This window comes from Onychomys torridus, chromosome 1 (genome assembly GCF_903995425.1).
Source record: "Onychomys torridus chromosome 1, mOncTor1.1, whole genome shotgun sequence".
Taxonomy (NCBI): Eukaryota; Metazoa; Chordata; class Mammalia; order Rodentia; family Cricetidae; genus Onychomys; species Onychomys torridus.
Genome location: NC_050443.1, coordinates 48,553,218 through 48,575,865, shown reverse-complemented (window position 1 = coordinate 48,575,865; position 22,648 = coordinate 48,553,218). Strand labels below are relative to the sequence as shown.

At 48.2% G+C, this 22,648-nt stretch overlaps 1 protein-coding gene across 2 annotated transcripts in view; it reads right to left on the bottom strand.

Annotated features, from left to right (window-relative positions):
- Positions 1-22,648, bottom strand: part of Igf1r (insulin like growth factor 1 receptor) — a 285,642-nt gene that overhangs the window by 30,968 nt on the left and 232,026 nt on the right. For both annotated transcript variants that reach the window (XM_036185489.1, XM_036185497.1), the window contains 8 exons: positions 17,619-17,833; positions 15,215-15,341; positions 13,488-13,726; positions 10,399-10,566; positions 9,997-10,201; positions 4,424-4,707; positions 2,734-2,870; positions 2,090-2,249 (listed from right to left, as the gene is read on the bottom strand). In XM_036185489.1, coding sequence (XP_036041382.1) covers positions 2,090-2,249; positions 2,734-2,870; positions 4,424-4,707; positions 9,997-10,201; positions 10,399-10,566; positions 13,488-13,726; positions 15,215-15,341; positions 17,619-17,833 — 1,535 coding nt within the window. The remainder of the gene's footprint in view (positions 1-2,089; positions 2,250-2,733; positions 2,871-4,423; positions 4,708-9,996; positions 10,202-10,398; positions 10,567-13,487; positions 13,727-15,214; positions 15,342-17,618; positions 17,834-22,648) is intronic.

The following is a 22,648-nucleotide window of genomic DNA, read 5'->3' as shown; positions in this document are numbered from 1 at the left end:
TGCAACATCACTATGGAGAGAGAGCTGCTGCAACATCTCATAAAGGAGAGCTAGCACATAAGCTAACTAGTGAAGACTAGGCTACCTCGAATAAATGAGAAAATTCAGATCATAACTGACAGAATTCTCTATCTCATTGCTCTCAATACCTACCTCTAGGTCCAACAGCAGCAGGCACACAGAACTTTACTTACTGTTTATAAATCTATTCACCTCTGTCCTTTTGTTACTTGTCACTAGGAGGATTTTCAAGTGTATCTTTCAACACCCGGAACTGACTAGGTGGACTATCAGAGTTTTAACTCACATAAAATTATGTTATATGTACGTACTTGCCAGGCCCACATTGTTTTTGAAGCATGTGTACATTAACTTAGTTAACATAAGCACCGACTCACATTGTTACCATTTTTATGGGAATTAACACTTACTTAGCAATATTCAAGGCTGCTTTATTAACTACAGCACGTTACAATTCATCCCTTGAACTTATTCCTTTATCTACCTGAACCTGTGTATCCTTTGACCAACATCCCCTAAGTTAAGTTCCCCAGGTAACCTGTGGGACTGCATGAGCCCCCCCTTTATATTTACTTTACATGTAAGTGAGGCCATGTGGTATGTACCTTTCTGCACCTGGCTTATTTTCGTCAGGCCCTTCATGTTCGTGAGTTGTTGCAAACATCAAGATTTCCTTCTGTTAATGGACGTGTACTCTGCTTTGAGCATGTACCACATTTTTCACCCACTCATCGGCTGGTGGATACTTAGGTTATTTCCAGTGTTCGGTTATTGCAAGAGTACAGACTCTTTGACAGAACTCTATCTTTTGGATGGGGATTGCTGGATCTGTTGAGACCGTGCTTGAATCAAGAATCCAGAGAAGACCAGTAGGGACACAGACACTAGGAACAACAGTCCCCTGACCCAACATTCTAGCCACCAACCAAAGCTGAGCTGAGGTTTGGGTGGGGTGGAAAATTCACATTTGGTCCCACTGGATTATTTGTTCATATATTACACAAACATGAAATAATCTAAAAAAAAAAAAAAAACAAAACCAAAAAACTCTGGTTTCCAGTAAGACATGTAAAAATGCACTATGTACAAAATTTCACCAAACAAAAGTCTAAATTTTTCAGGGTCAAAACAAGTATGCAGCCCTTGTATTTAAACATTTCACAATATTTAGTTTTACCCCTGAAATCATCACATAGAACAGCCTTCTACGGACCCTGTCTTCTCAGGGGTTTAAGTGAAAACCGTAACACTATCCACCAGTCTCCGTGCATAATAACGAATATATTATCTTTCCATGTACATTGGTGGATGAACAGTACAGCTGTTTTTTAACCATTTTACAGATGCGGGGAGGAGAATGCCTGTGCCTGGGATGCTGTCCTGCAGATGTCTGCCCTAGAGCAGACAGACTAGATGATTCCTGGGTTTCTTTCGCCTTGTGATTCTGAGCGTTGGCTCTGAGCCCTAGCCAGCTTCACTGACTAGGCAAGAGACGGAATGTTCCACTCAACGCTTTGCAAAATGCCTCTACACATGAGTCAGGGTGAAAGCAAAGTTATCTTCTAGCTCCCCAGAGGTTGCTCTACCCTCTTCTAGCTGGTCACGTGTGATAAGGACCCAAGGCTCAGCATCTTCCCAGGCTGAGATTCCAGATAACACACTGGTTCCTTAGTGTGACTCTGTCTGAAACCTGCCCAGCTCTGGTATGCGTGTGTGCACACCAAGAGTAAGTAAATGTCAAATGTGTTCCTTTCTGGCTTGCCACCTCATTTTTCAAGACAAGGTCTCTCACTGAACCCAGAGCTCACCAATGGGCTGGACTTGCTGCTGGCAAGCTGCAGCTTTACTTCCAATCCACCAAACAGTGAGGTTCCAAGAAGCACACTACCACCCCTGGTTTTGATGTGAAGGATCTGCACTTAGATCCTCAAGCAGGTACTTTTACCTGATAGAGCCATCTCCTCAACCTGGCCAGCTCTGTTCTAACAGAAAAGCAGACCACTTCAGAAGCCCAGCTCTGGCCCAGCCAGCTGTGTCTTTTACCATGCATCGCCCTTCCAAGACTTACTCTTGGCTGGTACATAGAAGAACACAGGATCCGTCCACGACCCATTGCCTGAGAGAGAGGTGGCTTGAATCCGAGCTGTGTAGTTCCCTGGGTTTAGCCGGTTAAGCTTGGCTCCTCCATATTTCCTGTAGTCCTGTCTGGACACACATTCCCGCTGATCCTACGGAAATGAAACGTAAGTGTTAATTTCCTACCAGTGTGAGCGAAGTCTGACACCTGCTAGCTCAATTTACCATGCTGGTAACTCCAGCTGCCCAACATCTGCCTAGCCATCGTCCAGGTCATCAATATAAAGGAAAAAATTACATCTGTAAAGGCAGTCCTCAGGTGGTACACGGAAACTCTAATCAGTCATGTTTGTATTTGAACAGAACTCCAGAGGAGTAAAAAGTTATCAAGATGTGTCTAGTCTGTGGCATAAGGCCCATCTACAAAGAAATTGTTTACAGGTGAAGTACAGCCAGCTCTCTGCATTCTGGTTGCAACTCCACAGAGCCTGGGTTTCTGGGAAGACTCAGATCCTCACTGACTGACCACCTTTGTGCTCTCTATTCAGCGAGCCAGCAGAACAGTGACATGAGATAACCTGTGATCTCAGTGCCCACAGAAACACACGCAGGCGCAGGCCACAGTCCCAGCCTTACCTCGACTTGTGATCCGTACTTTATTTCATACATCAGAATCAATCCATTGGGGTTCTCAGGTTCAGGCCACTTTAAAAAGATGGAGTTTTCAGGTCTTGGCTCCCAGGTCACTGGTCCAGGAATGTCATCTGCTCCTTCTGCATAAGGATGTAAACAAGCAGCCAAATAGGGTTTAGGTCTCCAGAAAGGATGACAAATGGTGGACTAACATGAGAAAGACTCTTCCCCTAACTCATGTACATGCAGGACTCTGCACAGGGACATTGTGGGGGTCCTCCTAAGATGGCTGCTAGCACAAAGTGGAGGATTAGGGAATGGACATGTTCGGGGCCTGTCATCTCAAGATGCCACAGCACCTCCCTTTTGACCTACTGCCACTGGAAAAATCTGTGACTGAGTACAAGAAAACACTCCTGACAACGTAAGTCACCTTCTCCAGGTCCATTTTTCCTATCTAAAGGAAAAAAATCAACCCTTCAAACACAGCAGTCCTGAAGGAGAGAAGTGAGTTTCAGTGTGCTGAGCCTCCAGCTCTGGCACGGACTCTCTGCAGCCTGCATCCTCACGGCCACTGCAGCTCCCATATGGGAGGAAGGGCCATTCACAAGGCCGGCCTTGGAGGCTGCTGCCAGGAAACCTGTGCCAAGAGCAAGGAGGCCAGTCCTGCCATCACCTCTTCCAGCTACTGCCAGCCTCACTTTGGAAACTGAGGCAGTGAACCAAGGCTGTTAAGAGTAACAGCTGAGAAAGGCCATGGGAGATAAGCTGCTATCTGTCTCTTCGGAGGCCCTGGAGGCTGAGGGTCGCATGTGAGTGCCAGAGCCAGTTTCAGAAGCTCCTCCTTCCCCAGTTCCCATCATCCTTTGCTCTTCCCACCGCCTGATGCCGCCTCCTCTGGAAATGAGGAGTGGGAGTTTGCCCAGCTTCAATGACAGGTGGGTGGTGGTCTGGGTGACAGACAGTGTCTTAACTTAGGGAAGAGGGGGCTAAGAAGGAGGACCACAGGCTGCTGTGGGGGGCCATGAGGATCAATGTTTCCTCTGAATCAAGGCAGCTGCTTTCACCGGGACCTGGAGTGTCCCCATAGGTCTGTGGTGTGTGCTTAGAAGGAAGGCCTTGTGCTCCTGGTCTCCAGCCCTTGGCACTACTGAGAGAAGGAGACCCTTTAGGAGATGGGGCCGCACCGAAAGGAGTCAGGGCATCGGGGAGCTGCCACTGAAGCAGCCTTTCCTCTCTCTTCTCCACAGCTGCCATGAGGGGAATAGATCTCCTTTACCATCCACTGCTGACAGAACGTGCTGTTACATTGCAAGCCCAAAAGTCGTTAGGCCACTGCCTCTGGCCTGGAATTCCCAAAGCACTGAGCCCAAACTAAACCTTTCTTCCCGGTAAGATGAGTCTCCCAGGTATTTTGTGGTAGTGATGGAAGCTAACTCACTCAGCCGTGCACAGAAGGGCACAGGGCTGAGCGAGTGTACCATGTGAACCCAGCAGGAGCAGGAGCCCTGAAGGAGGCTTGTCAGGACTTTCTCTGGTGAGCCTGGGATGGGGGCTGGCGCTGGGAACACGCTCTCTGTTCCGTAGGCACCTGATGGACAAGGCTGTGTACCAGCGACCACACATTGAAAGGACTGAATCTAAGGGCTGTCACTCGGGCTGTCAGCCTTTCCCGAGGCCGTACGTGCCGTACCTGCAGGCATCGTTCTCGCAAAGACAAAGTTGGAGGCACTGCAACCCAGCTTCTCCGCCTCGTGGTTGCAGCTGTGGATATCGATGCGGTACAAAGTGAAAGGCCGGAGGTTGGAGATGACCGTTCTCTCCTTGTTATCCACTCTGCTCTCAAAGAAAGGGTATTCTGTCTCCAGCTCCTCTGGGTCTGTGATGTTGTAGGTGTCAGCCACTGTGGTGTTCCTGCTTCGGCTAGACATGGTGGTGTTGGCCACTTGTACGACATCTCTCCGCCTCCTTTCGGGTCTGCAAGGAAGAGAAGATCAGTCGGTAAGTGCGTTGGCTTTCTTTGTCTTTTCTACGGCCAAGATGGAAGTAACAGAAGAAGAAAATGCTAACCCTGAAATAAACGAAACTCTTTAGGCTCCCTGGACAAGAACCAAAAACCAAGGGGATTTCCTTCTTCATGACCCATCTTGCATTCTCTGCAGCACCCTCAGAAACATCCACACACTCACACCTCCAGCCACACAAGTGGGCCATCAGCGTCACTAGGAAACAGTGCCCCAGCCATTCTTCGTCAGGCAGTGTCTGTTTCACCAAAGGACAGTGCTACTTGGTCAGCCCTGACGAGCACTGAATAGGACAAACTGATTAGGGAAAGGTGAGGTAGCTTAGGCCTAAAACACACAAGGCAGAAGGGACCCAAAGGCCTACCGTAGCAGCTTCCTTATCGTCTCTGAATGAAGACGCCCTAGTCTGAGCAGCTACCAAGTACCTAAATCCCAGGGCTTTCCCTAGGAACAAGGGTTCCTATTGATGGATGCCTGCACTCCCTAGTATGTATCATGGTTCTGGAGGTCCGGCAAGCCTGGCTTCGCTTCTCCTTTAGCAGTGGGGACCTATGGCCCCCCAACATCCTCCCTGTGAGGGGAGTGGAGCCCTCTGCTATTGACTTGTGCTGGCTTGAGAAACAACAGAAAGACAGCAGGAACAGATGACTGGGGGCTCCCTGTGCCTCCAGAAACCTTAAAACCAGGCTTCTAACACTGGTAAGAACTGAGAAAATAAATATACAACATCAGACGAGCACCCCTAGGAGGCATACACAACCCTCGGGCTAGCTGCGGGTGAATGGCGGGAAGGTTGGGTGCTGAGGCTATTGCTGCCTTGCTTGGGACAGGGACGAGGGCAACAGGTGGGATGCAGTCCATCTGGTAAGAACGTGAAGAGTACGAGAGAACAGAGGAGCCCAGAATGCGGAGCTTCACCAGTCTCTGCAGGAGAGCCCTGAAGAGAGGAGCAGAAGGCCACATACAGAGGGAGGTGCCCCGAAAGCCACGCCCCAGGCCTATGCATGTTTCCTAAGCCAACATGGAAGAAGTGAGGTAGAGAGCCAGGGCGAAGTCTGCTCAGCTGATGGATCTGCCATTGAAGCCACGGGTCTGTGCCGCCGCCGGGTGTTGACATGGCAGGCCCCAGTACAAGTACATAAACTGCCCACACAGGGGGCCCATCTCAAAAGTCAGGAATGGGCATTTGTTTTCATAATGCTGGAGAAAGAAGTACTACTCTACCATGCTCACACCCTGAGAACCTACCTTCCTGGAAGGGAAGACACAGAAGCTACATTTCGGGGGGAGGAGCTAGGGAGACATCAGAACATTACATTTCCTGCCTCCCTTTCAAGACCTGCACAACACAAACTCATGCCTACATGTAAAAAGCAGCTTGCATCGGATTTATTGAAAAATGATACTAGGCCCACTCCCTGCTTTGGAGTACAACAAACTGGGCTACAGTACCAAGCACACTCAGTAGTCTACTTATTTGTAAACACCACACTTCTGCAGAGTGCAGAACGGTTACTGTGGATATGGAGTCAGGACCAGGGAGGGAGGCAATATAGGCAGGAGAAGACTGGGATGATGTAAACAGAGTGGCCCGGGTTGGTCAACAGCTACATTCCAAATGGGCTGACGAACAGTACACTGTTCCGTCAGCTTTCCTCACTTCATGAAATAACCAACATTTGTCAAAGTCTTAGTGATCCAAACTATGTGTCTTGAAAAATAGAGACAGCGGCCAATGAAAGCCACTTACCAAACACCAAGTTGAAGAAGTGACTGAATAAACACTAACTTCCCTTCTACTATCAACACATGAGCAGAGCCAGATACTGTGGACGGACTCGCTTGCCTTTAGCCCCCAAATAAACCGTGCCTACAACAGGTTTTAGGTAGTTCAGTTGTACAACAACAAAAGAGCTTCACAACTCACTCCCGTCATCTAGGGTGCTCCTTTACAGGGACCTTGATAGAACTTGTACGGATGCCAGATCTATGCTATGGTAGGAGGCAAAAAACAACCACAAGCAAACCAAACCAAAAGAACCCAAATAGCCAGGTGTGGTGGCCCATATCCACATGTTGGGCTTGTTTTAGGATGGAGAAGTTAGACTGTGTGGCAGGGTGACGGCATTTGGCACGCAGGATCTGGCTGAGAGTACAAACACTCCAGTAACATTTAGGTCAACTACAGCTCTGCTGCCCCGTCACTTAACCTGAAGTTCCTCAGCTAATGATAACAACGTCAGTAGCAAAGGTGATGTCATTTCAGTACAACTAGACGTGAGGGGCTTTCTGCTATGCTGTGTCCTCCCTTGGTTCCTATGCTGGACTGTCGGATGCTGGGTCAACAGTGTGGCAGCTACACGGAGGCATGGGCCTATTTGGAGATCCTGATGTGACTGGGAGGTGTTAGAAAGAGGGTTTAGTGCTGGTCTAAACAGCAGGTGTCACAAGAGCAAAACTAAGCTCTCCAATTCTGCCCAGCTTCCTGTCTGCCTTGTGCTCTCTCCTTTGCACAAGCACTTCTGCCATAATGCTCTGCCGTGCGGCACAGCCAAGGACGCCCTCATCAGAACATGGTGGCTCTGTGCTCCTCTGTCTTTAAAACTGCTGAGCTGTGCACACCACCAAGCATCAGGTAACTTGTTAGCAACAACGAAAAACTAATAATCCTCACTCACAACCTGAACCTCTGGCAGTGCCTAGCCCTGTGGGGGCCCACAAAGGTTTTCTTGTGAGATCTGAGCTTGCTTTACACAGCATGGCTGCATTAGGGGATGGCTGGGCCACGTACAAGGTCACCAGGTGTTTGGGATGGTCTGCGCTTGCTGCGCTGGGGGAGGTCTTTTGCTCCACCCCTTGGCGTTCTTTTAAGAAGCCCTTTAGTAGGGACAGAAGGGGCTGGTGGGTTGAGACCCAGGCCCTCCTGAGGCTTTTTTGTGTTTTCTGTCTGTCTCTCTCCTCTATACTTCTATCTACAAATTCCTCATTCCTCCCTGCTCAAGAGTACCCTGGAGGAATAAGAGGGAGCTGGTCTCCCACATAGCACGTATAAGGTGAAGAAGTCCTGGATGTGACTGACACCCAGTGCCGTGTTGGGATAGGGGAGGACTTCCTGCTTGGCCTCCTTGGGACACTATACCTGGGCATTCCTGTGGTTACAGAAACTCTTACTAGCTGAGTGTTGGTTTGGCCCACATAGACAACCCACTGAAAGGGAAGAGGTTTGGTGTTGGAGGATGTAGGTCCAAGACCCAAGACTCAGACTGACGGCAAATTAATTAGGGCAGAGAGGTCACTGCGTCCAGTGTTTAAACACCTTTGGATTTCTCTCCTGTCTCCAGGTTTTCAAGCTCAAGGAAACACATTAGCTACACGGGACGGGAGTGAAAAACCAGCACTGTATCCTGACTCACAAAGTTGACTTCAACAGTGATGCAGCAGCCCTCCACCCGACAGGAGCTGAGCCCAGGGGGTCAGGGCGGAGAGGGCCTAGCCCGCAGTGGGGCACTAGAGGCCCTAGTAATTTTAACTGTGAGGGGAGAGGGACGGGGGCAAGCTGCCAAGAAGCCAGGAATTCTATTCTCAAAAGGACAGGAACTTCCAGAGCCACTAGGTCTTTATTTTCTGCTCTATTGACTCTTCAGAGTAAGATAGCTCTCTTTGACTATTTCACAAATATCAAGGAAGTCATTTTAAAATCCATTTGTTGATATAACCCAGGAAAGGCACTATGAGCAGCAGGGTAAACAGCCGCTAAAGGCTTGGGGGGACCGCAGGGAGAGGGAACAAGGCCAGCGAGCTGCAGGCAGCCTGGGTATCATGGGGACTAGGGTGGGCACCTCACTGGTCTGAATCCAGCCTTCCAAGCAGTTTTCAGCCTCCAAGGTTGCGTAGAACCTTTCAGGAGGCGAGCCCAGGGTCATCTCCTTAATCTCCTTCCCAGATAGCACTAGCTCCTCTGGTCTTAACATCCTACTGCAGTGGTGTGTTTGCTTAGGCAGCATGTATGCTGGAAAAACAAACACAACTATTGGGCTCATCATTTTAACTGCCAGAAAGTAAATCACGAAATTAAAAAGCCATCTATAACACGAGCTTTGACTATTTTAAACATGCAATTTAACGACATCTGACCACAGTAAAGATGTACAGCCACTGCTTCCAAAAGACTGCCGCCTTAAATGGGAACTCCACCCATTAAAACATGACTGCCTGTGTTCCTCTCCACCCCGCTCTTACCCCTAGGATGCTCCAGTTTGCCATAGGTCTGTTCTATATATTTCATATACATAAAATCACACAGTATTTATTCTTTACTGTCTAGCATTTTTGATGGTGTTTTCAGGGCTTGTGCGTGTGGTATCATTAGCCAGAATTTCTCTGTTTTATAGCTAACTAGTATTCCACCGAATGGTTACACCACCATGGTTTTATCTATGCATCTACTCATGTACAACTGAGTTTTTTCTAGTGCTGCTATTGAACTTTTCCTTTCTTCTATTAAAAAAAATTAAATTCATTTACTTCTCTCCCCCCACCTCCAGCATGGGGGAGAGGTAAAGGGTCAAAGGACAACTTAGGGGAGTCGGCGCTCTCCTTCCATCATGTGGGTGCTGAGGACTGAACTCAGGTGTTCAGGCTCAGGAGTACATGCCTTTATCCACCGAGCCATCTCACTGGTCCCCTTTCCCATTTGCATTTTTACTGTGCAGAGACACTGAGGTAGAGAAAACGCTTGGGACGGGGTTCCATGCAACTTAGGAAACCTGACTGTAATGGATACAGAGCACGGGGCTGTGTTCTGGAGCAGGGTCTATTTAGAACTGACTCTGATTCCAGCTCCCATTTGAATCACTCCTTCTCAGCCAGGCTGAGGGAGTGAGTCAATAGACAGAAGAGGGGAGGGCAGAGATGGGCCCAAACCTTGGCTTTTCCCTTGACTGGTTTCCGCGAGGACAGTCAAGTGATTCATGCCGTGCCTGGTGAAGATGACCCCCTCTGCTCTCTGAGGGAGGAGATGTGGCTGGGGTTATGTAATTCTCATACACCTGCACCTCCTCCCATAACATGAGCCCTCCTTCAGGGCCGGCCTTTTGCAGGAGCTCTGCTGACCATAGGGATATCCTCTTCTGTTGCTCCCTCTAGGTGCGCTCCATGCTGTGCCCCGGACCACACAGTGGGAAATGAGTGACAGGACTCTCTGAATAGCACCAAAGGCAGCGCTTCCAGAGGGGACACTCACCTGGGCACGAAGATGGAATTGTGAAGGAAATTCTCAAAGACTTTGCGGTACTCAGCCTCTTCCTTCTCGGCCTGCTTCTCGGCCTCCGTTTTTGGACAAGCACAGCAAGGCCCTTTATCACCACCACACACTTCTGTCTTGGGATTCTCCGTCACCTCTTCCACATCAATCGTACCATCAGCGTACTTTCTGATGGGTATCTTGTCTACTTGGAAAAGAACAGAGTGGGAATGAAAGCCACATACCACGTGCTTGTGAGCACTGTTAGTGGGGGAGGGGGCCGGTCTGCACTGCCGAGAAACAAGCCCTGGCACACGACAGGCTTCTGACGGCGGCACTCAGGTTCTCTCGGACAACAGGTAAGGCCAGTGGCACCGGCTGCCCGCGGCTGGCCCAGCTCACCTTTGGAGCAGTAGTTGTGCTGGTACAGGTAACCATCCTGCGGCTGCCGCTGCCACCTCACGATGTAGTAACTCAAGTTACCGTTGGGCAGGGTCGGGGGGTTCCACTTCACGATCAGCTGAGAAGAAGAGTTTGACGCCGAGAGTACATCTAGGGGAATGGAAGGAACTGGAAAGAAGAACACAGGGCACTTCAGGAAACGGAACGGAACCTGAAGTCGAGGTGACCAAGGGACTGGATGCAAACCAACAGGAAGCCGCGCGTTCGACCTGGCCACAAAGAGAGTCACAGGCCAGGCAGAACACAAAACGAGGCTGAGCCTTGTTTTGAAAGAGTATTAACAGGGATGCCGGCCTTCTCTTCAGCGCATCTGTTCTCAGATAATCTCTGTGCAAACACACGCGGCTCACGGAGCCAGGACTGAAGAGACCCTGAGAGCACAGGCAGGGTTAGAGGGGACTTGAAACATCTCCAGTTAATTCACTGATGGCGGCTGCCACTCTCCAGTGTGTTTTAGCAAATGGCAAAGTGTACTCTGCAGGACTTGATCCGTGATTGCAAATTTGAATCTCAGATAAAAGTGACCAGGAAACAAAATGGAAAGTGGAAGGAGGAGCTGGAAAGCATGTGGGGTGGCATGTGCGCCTGCACCTGTGGAGCAAATGGTGGAGCAAGGACCATGGAATCCCAGATCCTGTGGCAGGCTTGTGTGTGGAGGCCAAGCCAGGATCCTGGAAACCAGTACACGTGAGCTCTGAGTTTAGGCAGCCCTATTACCAGCAAGAGGAATTTAATAATCTGACTGAAGCTTACTTATTACTGATGCCTAAACTCAAAAAGTAGAATTGACTCAGAACACGGAGGATCACTGCCATGTTCTCAGAAGAGTTCCCATAGCAAAACCAATGCTACAGCCCAAGTACTCCCCACCCCTACTATAAACACAGAGAGGGGTGGGGGGAGAGCGAGCAAGCGCGAGCGCGCAAACACATTATGGCAATTCCCAAAGTACAAGAAATAGGATCATGATATATCTCTTAAGCATGAGGCCCAACCAGGCTGTTTTTAAAATCTGAAAGGTGAAAAACAGCTTGTGCGGGCCAATTTTATGTCAACTTGACACAACCTATAGTCATCTGAGAGAAGGAAACCTCAACTGAGAAAATGCCTCCATAATATAGAGCCTGTAAGGCCTTCTTCGTAACTAGTGATTGATGGGGAGGACCCAGCCCATTGTGGGTGGGGCCACTCCTGGGCTGGTGGTCCTGGGTTCTGTAAGAAAGCAGGCAGAGGAAGCCATGAGAAGCAAGCCAGTAAGTTAGCACTTCTCCATGGTTTCTGCTGCTGCTCAAGTTGCTGCCCTGGCTTTCGTAATGACAGACTGTGATCCAGATATGTAAGTCAAATCCTTTCCTCGCCAGGTTGTTTTTGGTCACATATCACATCAACAGAAAGGACTAAGTAATTCATTGAGACTTTGGGACATATGACAAGCTCAAGATTGAGAACCACTAAGGGACAACATGTTGGGACATCAGGTCTAATACTAACTTTTGCAAAGAAAATATAACCACTTGATGCCTGGTCCCTTAAGGGTTTCCAAAAGCATTTCTAAAACAGTTTATTCCTAGATATTTCAATGACAGGTCTCCCAGATGGAGCAGAGGTAAAGAATGGATCAAGAGCGTCACCCAGTCTTGAGCACTTGTGAGGACAGGGGCCAAAATGCAGTTTTTAATATTTAGGAAGACGAATCACATTTCTAAAGAATCTGCTGTTAGAAGAAATTCCACTCCCCCCTCAAATCTGCTGCAAGGATTCTCTGGAAATTGTTACTCCCAAATTTTAAGATGAAAAATGTATTCTGCTGCACTTGAAATCCCACTAAATCAACCCATTCCCAGGACTAGAAGCCTGTGGAAAAATTCATTTCTATGAAGACCTCAGGGTCAGCAACATGATTGTGACTGCTTTTGAGATCACCAAAGTAGGGTAGGGGTTGGAGAAGTAGGGGTGCATGAGCTCGAAGTTATTTTTAAGATTTTCTCACTCTGTCATTTTATACTTACTTGGTGATAGTCTGTGGTACTTTACAACACACTCTACACACTGTAATGGAATCTGTTCTCAAAGAATGTTTACCAGTGCTGCATACTGTGTGTGCTCCTTACCCCACAAATCACTCTGCGGAAACCCTAGCCTTTGAGTGTTAGGGCTTTGCAAAGTGATTAGGTCATGAGGGTGGAGTTTTAATCAACAGAATTAACACCAACAAAAAGAAGGTCAGAGACTCTTGTGTGCACTCCTTCGGGCATGTGAGGACACATCAAACAGATCTCTATGAGCCAAGAAGTCGGCTCACACTAGACACAAAATGCCAACTCTTTGATCTTGGGTTTCCCAACCTCTGAAATGGTGAGACATGTGCTTCTTTGCTTTGTAAGCCACTCAGTTTATGGGATTTTCGTTGTAACAGCCCAAATGTATTGAGACAGTCATTATCTGTACAATGAAGTATATATCTTTCCACCTCTTGTCTTTGCATATAAACTCACACATGTCTGCTTTTACCATTTCTAGGTCTTGCAGTTGGGGAACTAGAGCTTAAGCACATGAAGAGAAGATGAGGAGGGATCAGTCAATAGTCCATACCTGGGTATCGCAATGCGCTAAGCCTATTAGTGCTTTACGTTTTATTTGCCTGCTGAAAATGCAGATGACCACAGAATAAAGATGGAAAACCAGTAAGCCACAAGAGGCAGGTGGTGCACAGGTCCGAGAAGTCTGTATTAAAACAGATGAGAACAGCCACAGGTAGCTACATCCTGGGCATTCAGAAAGAAACCATCTTACAACCCTGGAGGACACGGGCTCATCAGCATAGAGAAGAGAGATAGGTACTGAAGATGATACAAAGTCCAGAAAACAGCTCGGGGGAACTGAAGGTGTTAGCAGTGGGAAGAATATAACACAGCGTGAAGCAGAAACAGCAGGCATCTCATTGCTAGTGCTACGGCCACACCACGCCCACCTAACCATGGAAGCTTAGAAAAAGTCAGGAGATGGGGGCTTATCTGGTGCACAGATACCTGAAGCATTGGTGCGAATGTACAAGATTTCACTTTTGGCCCCACGGATATGGTCGTTTTCCACCATGGTGAGGGTCACAGCCTTGACATAGACAGCATACTGGGTCCAGGGCTTCAGCCCATGCAGTAAAATGCCAGGCTCCCCCTCCTTGTTGGGAGGTAGGTCCACATCCACCATGTTCCAGCTGTTGGAGCCACAGGCATCCTGGCCATCATATTCCGTAACATTTTTAAAGGGTCTGAAAGACAATCAAGGAGGGCCAGAGAATGTTGAAGGGCTCTGGTATCACAGCTCTCAAGAAACTCCCCCAGGGGCTGAGCGTGTCGCACTGTCTGTAACAGAAATTCCAAGTAAACTCATCATCAATTAGATCTGATACAAGAATAAAATCAAGCATCTGGACTCAGTGCTCACCAGCTATGAACCATAGAACTGAACGAGCAGCCTCAGAGACAGCAAGTTCTATATTCACAGGAACTGAAAATGCTGCTCGTAAGACACGCAGATGCTGATATTCTTTCTTCTGAATTGGGGCAGCTTTTTTCTTTCTTTCTTTTTTTTTAAACTAATAAGGAAAAAAACCAATCATGGCTGTTTAATGCAAACATTGGATACTGAGAAAGGATAACTTTTGAACAAAACTAACTTCTTACAAAAAAATATATTCTAAAATATAAGTTGATAATAGCCAGTTTTATTGTTTAAATATCTCATAATATTCAAGTATTTCATTTTCTGATTGTCTTCGGAAAGTGGCATTAGTGAAATCACAGGTTAACATTGCCAATGTATTGGCAGTACTTTCAAAGAGAAGAGAGGCTTCTGCACAGATGCATGGTGTGGAGGGGGTCTTCATTTATGAGATCAAAGAGCTGCTGGCCACTGGCTTCTGAAGTTATGTTACCCTGACCTGTGTGCAACCACAATGGGAGATGGGTGGGGGGCTCCAATCCTATTTCTCCTGGGCTGTAACAGTTCCCAGGACCCTACATCTAGCAGCAGGGAAGGTACCAGCTGCTGTCATGGGCACCTTTGCTTCTTGCTTCCGGGAAGATGAGCACCTGGGAAATGGATGACTGGGGAACCATCTGGACACACAGGAGGCCAAGCAGGGTGATGGAATGCCCCTGAGAGCTGCAATGTGGAGCAAGTCACGTCTGCACAGGCAGGACAATGCTCTCAGTAGAGGGAAAGTCTTAGAAGGTCCTGGAAACTGCTGACACTAAGGCTGGTCCCTCTCCGTTCTTCTTTCATGACCCAGAGCAGAATCTGGGCAAGGCCATGCATGTATAAAGCGAATGGAAGGTATCAGACCAGTTTGGGGTAACCACAGTGAGAGCAGTGTATCTTACAGGGTATTTCGGGGACAGTGACTGGAACAGTATTTTAACTAAGCGTACATTATAGTTTATGACAGTTAGGATCCAATTCTCTTAAAAGTCAGCCCTTTTTCCTTTCAGTTGAACTTAATCAAACATCAAACCATCTAACACAGTGACAAGCCTGAAGCTAACATTCTCCTGACTAGCTGTCACAGGTTGGGACAGCGTCATGTGACAACCAGAGAGGCCACATGAGGAGGATGAAGTGGTCACCTGGCCCAATACTTCAAAGGAAACCCACTGGTAGGTACCCTATTCAGCCAACTCATACAACAGCCAAAGGCCTAGGCATCTCCACCCTCAGGCTCCACACCAGAACGACAGGCCCAAACACAGAAACTCACGCCTCCTTGTAGTACACCGTGAAGCTGATGAGATCCCTGTAGTCCGGGGGCCGGTACCGGTGCCACGTTATGATGATGCGGTTCTTCGAGGTGGTGGTGGAGGTGAAACGGAGAACGTCGCTTTCACCTGGAACACGAGGGCACACTCATGAGCGAGCGACAGAGATCAACGCATCTCTATGAAATCTGTGCACTCCTTGGCCCTTTCCTGAAGCTAGCTGTTCATGCTAAGCTCCGTCTGGATTGTGTAGGAAGCTTTCTTATTTTCCATCAAGAGTCCAAGTGTTTCCCCAGGTAGCTCCTCTGGACTCATCTTTCACTTCAGTTCACTGCACTGACCGCCTGCCCAGGGGATGGGGCAAGAACCCGCCATTGTTTCTCAACGTATGAGAGGAGCCTCTTTAGTGAACGAGGTGGACTTACCTTTCAGATCACCCACACTATGCTGGCTGCTCATGGGGGTCTGCTTAAATGACAGCAAACCTGCAGGTTGGCCTGAGAGGACAGCAAGTGCTCCCCAGATGTGGACATCTGCTGGCTTCTGGGAAGCCACCAAAGGCAGGTGTAAGACCTTCAGTAAGCCACAAAAGGAGCTTCTCTTGGTCTGAACGGGACAGCGACCGAAGGCTCTAAGCCCTCCTTGGGTGCTCTAGGAGTGAAATGGGTGGGCACTGCCGTGGGCACGCGCTCTGCGGCAGGTGCACCCTGGCTGTGAGGTATGGTGAGGCACCGACCCTGGCCTCCTTTCAGCACTCTGTGCCAGCTGCAAAGGTGGGGAACTGACCGTCCACAAAGCTCTCCAGCGAGTTGACTTGGCCCCCAAACTGCCCGTTACTGCCACACTCACAAGCTAAAAGCAAGAGACTGAGAACAACAGAACACTGAGAGATCTTCCCGGCAAAATGTGCTCAAAATGGACAGCCAGAGAGGACCGCAGGTCCTGCTCAAGTGTCACGCAGAGAGAAACCCTGCCTGCGCTTCTGCAGGAACATAAACGGCCGCAGGTTGGCTGGCTGCCTCGACGGGAGGAGAGCTTTCAAAGGCTCTGGTCACAGGCTCTTGCTACAGTCTTCATGGGGAACAGGGTAGGGGCTCTGCAGGAAGGTGAAGGTGTTGGCTGTGTACACACTTCCCACCTCTACAACTCTTCCCTAAATGCCTCCTGGGTCCCCAGGGTCTCAGATAAACCTGTATATTCAAAAGACAAAGCTAGCCCCACCTCTAGGCGTACATTTGACAAACCCTTGGGCATATGCCTCCTCATTTTCTCACTGATGCTCCACAGTCAAAGACAGAGGGTCAAATAAAGTTTTAGCATTTCTGTTTGTTTTAGTTTGTGTGTTTTTTTTAAAAACCAGGTCTTTTGGCCTACATCCTCTGCATGTATGTTATGGTTGTGTAGCTTGGTGTTCCTGTGGAACTCCTAACAGTGGGAATGGGGACCGTCACTGACTCTTTTGCCTGCTTTTGCCTCGTCCAGCCTTGATATGAAGAGATGTGCCTAGTTTTATTATAATTTGACACACCATATATCTCTGGGAGGCCTGCTCTTTTCTGAAGGGAAATGAGGAGGAAGGGATCTGGGGGAGAGAGGGCGTGGGGGAGACACTGGGAGGAGAGGAGGGAGGGAGAGGAAACCGCACTCTGGATGCAATACATGAGGGAAGAACACATTCAAACAAACACAAAAACAAAACAGGGTTTTACTATGTAGCCCAAGCTGCCTTTCCATTTGCAATCCCCTTGAGGAGTGCACCATCATGCCTGGCAGAGCCACCGCACTTTTGAGGGTCTTTTCCCATACAGGGCTGGAGGAGAAAGTCTGACTGACATTCCAGCCTGGGATGACATTTGGAGAGTGGCCGGGCTAACAAGCTGAACTCTAGCCTATGAGATCTTAAGGTGAAAACTGTATCACCAGGACGTTATTATTAAATTGTCCAAAACGTGAAAAGCACTCTGGACTCAGAATGCAGGCTTGCTTCTCTTTAAAGAGGAGGCTGAGCGTGAAGGCCAGGAAACCTGACGCCCCCAGAGCTGTGCTGCAGTGGAGCATCTCCCCTGAGCCTTCTGCATCATGTGAGAGAGGGGCAGGGCTGGCCTGTTCATAGGGCTGGGGTGGACTGGCTCTTTGACAAATACTGTTTGCTCACACTGAAAAGACATGTATCTGTGCATGCTCTAAGAACCTACTTGAATGTTCATGACCCTCAAACAGAGGCTCAGGAGAAGGTATCAGTATGAATCTATCGGGCGCCTGTGAAGGCATACATATGCAGAGGGCAGGTGCCGGCTAGGCCGGCTTGACAGTCCAACGTGAAACCAAGAAGGGCCCGCCCATGAAAAGCCACAGACTATTATCTTGACTGTGGTAGCCACGATAGTTTGGATGCTCATCACTCACAGGAAGCTCGCTCCCCGTTGTTCCTGGTGTTGATGTCCCCTTTGCTCTGGCGGCCCTTTGTCCCTGTGACTTCCTCCATTCGGTAAATTTCAGAGACACACAGCTTGGGATTGAAAGCAAAGTACATCTTCCCTGACCTGACGGTCAGGTTCCGGTGGTTCCAGTCCCACAGCTGCTGCAAGTTCTGGTTGTCCAGGACATAGAAGGAGTAGTTCCTGGAAGCACAGAAATCTGCATTAGCAACCCACTGTGCCCACGGCCCCCTCCAGCCACGCAGAACCTCTCGAGGGCAGGTTTGGCTCCACACCAAGAAGGGGCTTACCAACAGGGGGTGGGGGATGGTGGTGGTTATGTCAAAGCAGTCACCGTGAACACCAGCAAAAAGATGAGCCAAGGACAACGTTTTGAAATCGATAGGACACTAATTAACTTTGTGACCTCTATTACCAACACACAAAGCTTCTCCCACCAAAGGACGCTCCTCGAACCATTCCCTAGAAACGCCTCTGGTTATTTTTCTCAGAGCCAGGTATGTACAATGTGCTTGAAATCAGCCTACAGGAGAACAGACATGCTCTGCTACTCAACCGGAACAGCTTACATACTAGCAGCAAAGACTGCCATTATCCTCAGGAATAAATCCTACCCATGCCCAATCAGCAGTGCATGATGGGATGGGAGACAGCCTGGCTGCTCCCTCTTCCACATTCGCCTCTCACGGCAAGAAGCCTTCATTTGCAGTCCCTGGAAGTATGGGAGAGGAGAAATACCCACACTAAGTGTTTTCTCTGGGATCTCCCATCAGGGGAGCAGGGCGCAGTGTCTAACAGTGGTTTTGTGCGTTTGGCATGCACACAGCTTGTTCTCACCATCCCCCTACCTTTAAGGCTTCTGATACAGAGGACCAGAGTGGGCTAGGAACCTGGATTTCGAATGGGTGATGCTGACACCACCAGTCCCGGGCCCACTTAGAAGACCTGGAGTCTGCTAGGCGTGGCACTGTTCCCACGGCCCATGGGGAGACAGCTACCTTTGCCCACCCTCCTGTCCCATCTAGGGAAGGGGAGAGAGGAAGAACTCTGCTGGTGTGTCTACAGAAGGGTTCTGTAGCAGGTCTGTCTCTCTGTCCCTGCCTCCCAATCTGCAGGCAGGGCCAGTAGATGGCCTGAGTCTCAGTTCAGTGAGAGGTCTGTTCCTCACGAGCCATGAGTCCTTTCTTCCCTGTTGCTTTCCCATCCTTAGTCTGGCTCCCCCTCTGCCCCCTCCGTGGGGGTGTCTCAACAAAGCTATTTCTAAGATCCACTCACAGATTCAACAAACAGACAAGAAAGCTTTCCCTGCCAAGCCAGAAGCAGCCAAGACAAATTAGAGTCCCAAAGTCCTGCTCGGCCCCAAAGGCTGTGTCTGTGTCTACCAGGTACCTCTGTACCTGCTGAGGGTCCTCATCCAAACCTGAACTACTAACTAGGGGTCCACCTTCCACCTGACCTCCACATACTAAGGCATGAGCTACATACAGCTGCAATGCAGTGTCCAAGCAGCCCTGGACACTTCCTAGAGAAACCTACCCGGAGCTCAGAGGCCAGGACTCAGCACCAGAAAAGCCGTGAATTCAAGGCATCATAAGCCAGAGGCAGCTGCCGTAGTGCTGCTAAGAGCACTGTGTATGCACTGGAGTCTGACAGGTGAAGTCTGAGCTCTCACTGGCTGTAAGAGTCCTGACGAAGGCCAGTGAGAGGACTACATGGGCAAAGGCACTCACGGCACGAGCCAGGTGACCTGGACCCATGTGAAGGAAGACAACAAATTCCACAAGGTCATCCTCTGACCTCTGTACACACATCCTCTTACATATACATGCGCACACACAACTAATCACAAACTAACGCTATAGTTGAAGAGTCCTCATACCTAGGAGTCAGAGCTCAAGTGAAATCTGCCCAGCCAAACTGAAGCCTCAAACCTCAGGTACCCTCAAACATGCAGGGTCTGTACACGCAGGGGCTTAGTGACCCAGCAAACCCTTTCCTTTGGTAAGTGTTTCCCTACCACACTTGTGTCTTGCAGTAGGAACCCGGGACACTGTTCCAAGGAACTCAGACTGTCATACAAGGCTGTATGTCCTGGAGAAATCCTGGGACAGCTGTCAGCCAGAACTGCCACCCCCAGACCCACCAATGCTCACTTTCCTAGACGGTAGAGGTGGAACTAAAGGACAGGTGCAATGACGTAGAGGACTGGCCCCTGACCCGTGGGGTATTGTCAGGCTTTGTGCTTATCGCTAACCTCACTGGCTTGGCTACTCCCAGGTCTGAAGAGTCCCAGGAGACAAAATGTTAGTGAAAACACCTCAAGTCCGGATGCAAGGGCCAATTAATCAGGTCAAACTTCCACCTCAATCTAGGCCAAGGCCTCTTAGTAAACTAATTTCACTAGCAGGAAACAAAACTGCACCAAAAATACTTTCCTTCCGAACAAAACATTCTTCTCCCCAGGGAGGAAGCATGAATTAGAAAGTAGGAATTTGACAAATGAATGGCAGGCACATAGAAATTCAGAGTATTTGACTAATCACTTTCAAAAGCAAGATTATCTTTATACAGTAAACACAAACTTTTTCTCTTTAAATACTGTTGAGAAAGCTGGGAGCTAGAATACCAGTATCAAAAAACAAAACAAAACAAAAAAACAAACAAACCCCCAGGCATTGTGGAGTCTGCAGACAGTAAAGAAAACTATGAACCTTCACCAAAATAATAATCAAACTGTTCGGGAGTGCCCTGTTGTGGTGGGTATTGTGTTCCCTAAAATATTGTGTGTTCCCCGAAATAAACATATCTGGGGTCAGAGAACAGACAGCCACTAGAACAGAGCCAGAGATGGTGGCTAGAAAATGGGAAGAGTAAGCCATAACAGAAGTTGGGCGGTGGTGGTACACACCTTTAATCCCAGCACTTGGGAGACAGAGCTAGCCAGATCTCTTGAGTTCAAGGCCTCTTTAGAAACAGCTAAGCATGGTGACCCATGCCTTTAACCCCAGGGAGTGGGGGCAGAAAGAAAAAGGTATATAAGGTGTGAGGACCAGGAACTAAGGAGAAAAAAGCATGTAGTGAGTAAAGCATTCGGCTGGTTAAGCATTCAGGCTTTCGAGCACAGTTCAGCCGAGAGCCATTGGGATGAGGATTCAGAAGCTTGCAGCCTGAGGAAACAGAATCACCTGAGGAACTAGCAAGGTGAGATAGCTGTGGCTTGTTCTGCTTCTCTGATCTTCCAGCATTCACCCCAATAACTGGCCTCGGGTTTGATTTTATTAATAAGACTCTTTAAGATTCATACTACATCTGGCGCCCAACGTTCGTGGTATGAATTCATGAAATAGCCTCTTGCCTGTGGCCTTGCGGGCTCAGCTCAAGCCCAAGGTACACTTGGCCGGCTGTGGTGGCACATGCCGGTAAGATTTACTGAAGAAGGCAGAGGCAGGAGGATCCCGAGTTGAGGCCAGCCTAGGAGAAGCTACGGAGAAGCTTCAGCCTGGGCAGAGACACAAACAGTGTCGGTAGGACCATGGAGGCAGTGGCTGATGCTTCGAGTTACTGGCTGTTTCTCATCATGTTGGTGACTTTGGTGATGCTGCTACCTGGGACAAAGAATTTACTGCTGCTTGTTCAGAGAAGAATTGCCAGGACCAGTGTGATACAAGAAAGCATCGGCAAAGGTCAGTTTGGAAAAGGTTGGCAAGAGAAATGCTGGGGAGAAATTGCTGTGAAGATGTTCTCTTCTAGGGAAGAATGTTCATGGTCCCGAGTGACAGACATTTATCAGACTGTGATTACTCCAAACCACAGAGGAGGCAAAAAAAAAAAAAAAAAAAAAAAAAAAAAAAAAAAGAAGGGAACCATGATCATGCCTAACAGTGACTTTGAAATTTTCAAAAGGATGATGGGACTCCACAATGGACTATGATGCCACATGGACTATGGTAAAGCCATTAACACCATGGAAAGATCGACTCTGGACTACAAATGGCTCAGGACAATTTCGAGATGACTGGCTGAGATGATACAGCCTGACAGACTACTTGAACAAGGACTTGAAACAAGCCCTGCACTTTCTCATTATGCAGCGGTGGGACAAATGATACAGGACTTGACAATTAACCCAAAATTTTTCATTTCAGGATCCTCTAAAGATGGAAGTAATTTTAAGAAGATGACGCTCACATCCCCAAAAAGTGGGATGGGAGGTTTTCGGTCATTTAATGAGTTTTGGATATCGTCATTGTTTATGATGATTGGTTACAAGTTGTTAATTGTTAATGGTCAGGAAAAAAGCTGAACATGAAGATTAGATTCAGAGGTTTTGTTAAAGAAAGAAAGGGAAAAAAAAGAAAATAGATATGAGGTAGATCACTGAATCTACCCTGAGAAAAAAGACAAAGAAATAATAGGATAAATGGGTAGATCACTGAATCTACTCTAAAAAGAAAAAGGAAAAGATATAAAAATGACAAAAGGTAGACTACTGAATCTATTATGAAAAGAAAAGATAGGATAAGTAATGAAAAATTTTTGTCTGAGTTTATCAAATGTTACTGGACTGGACATTATACATAATGGAGATTTTCACCTGAATCTGTCAAATGTTAATGGACTAGACATCATTAATGTAATCTTGACTGTGTATATTGTATATACTTATTGGATATGATTTTTCTTGTATTAGTTATAAACTTTTTTTAATTTTAGACAAAAACGGGAAATGTGGTGGGTATTGTGTTCCCTAAAATATTGTGTGTTCCCCGAAATAAACATATCTGGGGTCAGAGAACAGACAGCCACTAGAACAGAGCCAGAGATGGTGGCTAGAAAATGGGAAGAGTAAGCCATAACAGAAGTTGGGCGGTGGTGGTACACACCTTTAATCCCAGCACTTGGGAGACAGAGCTAGCCAGATCTCTTGAGTTCAAGGCCTCTTTAGAAACAGCTAAGCATGGTGACCCATGCCTTTAACCCCAGGGAGTGGGGGCAGAA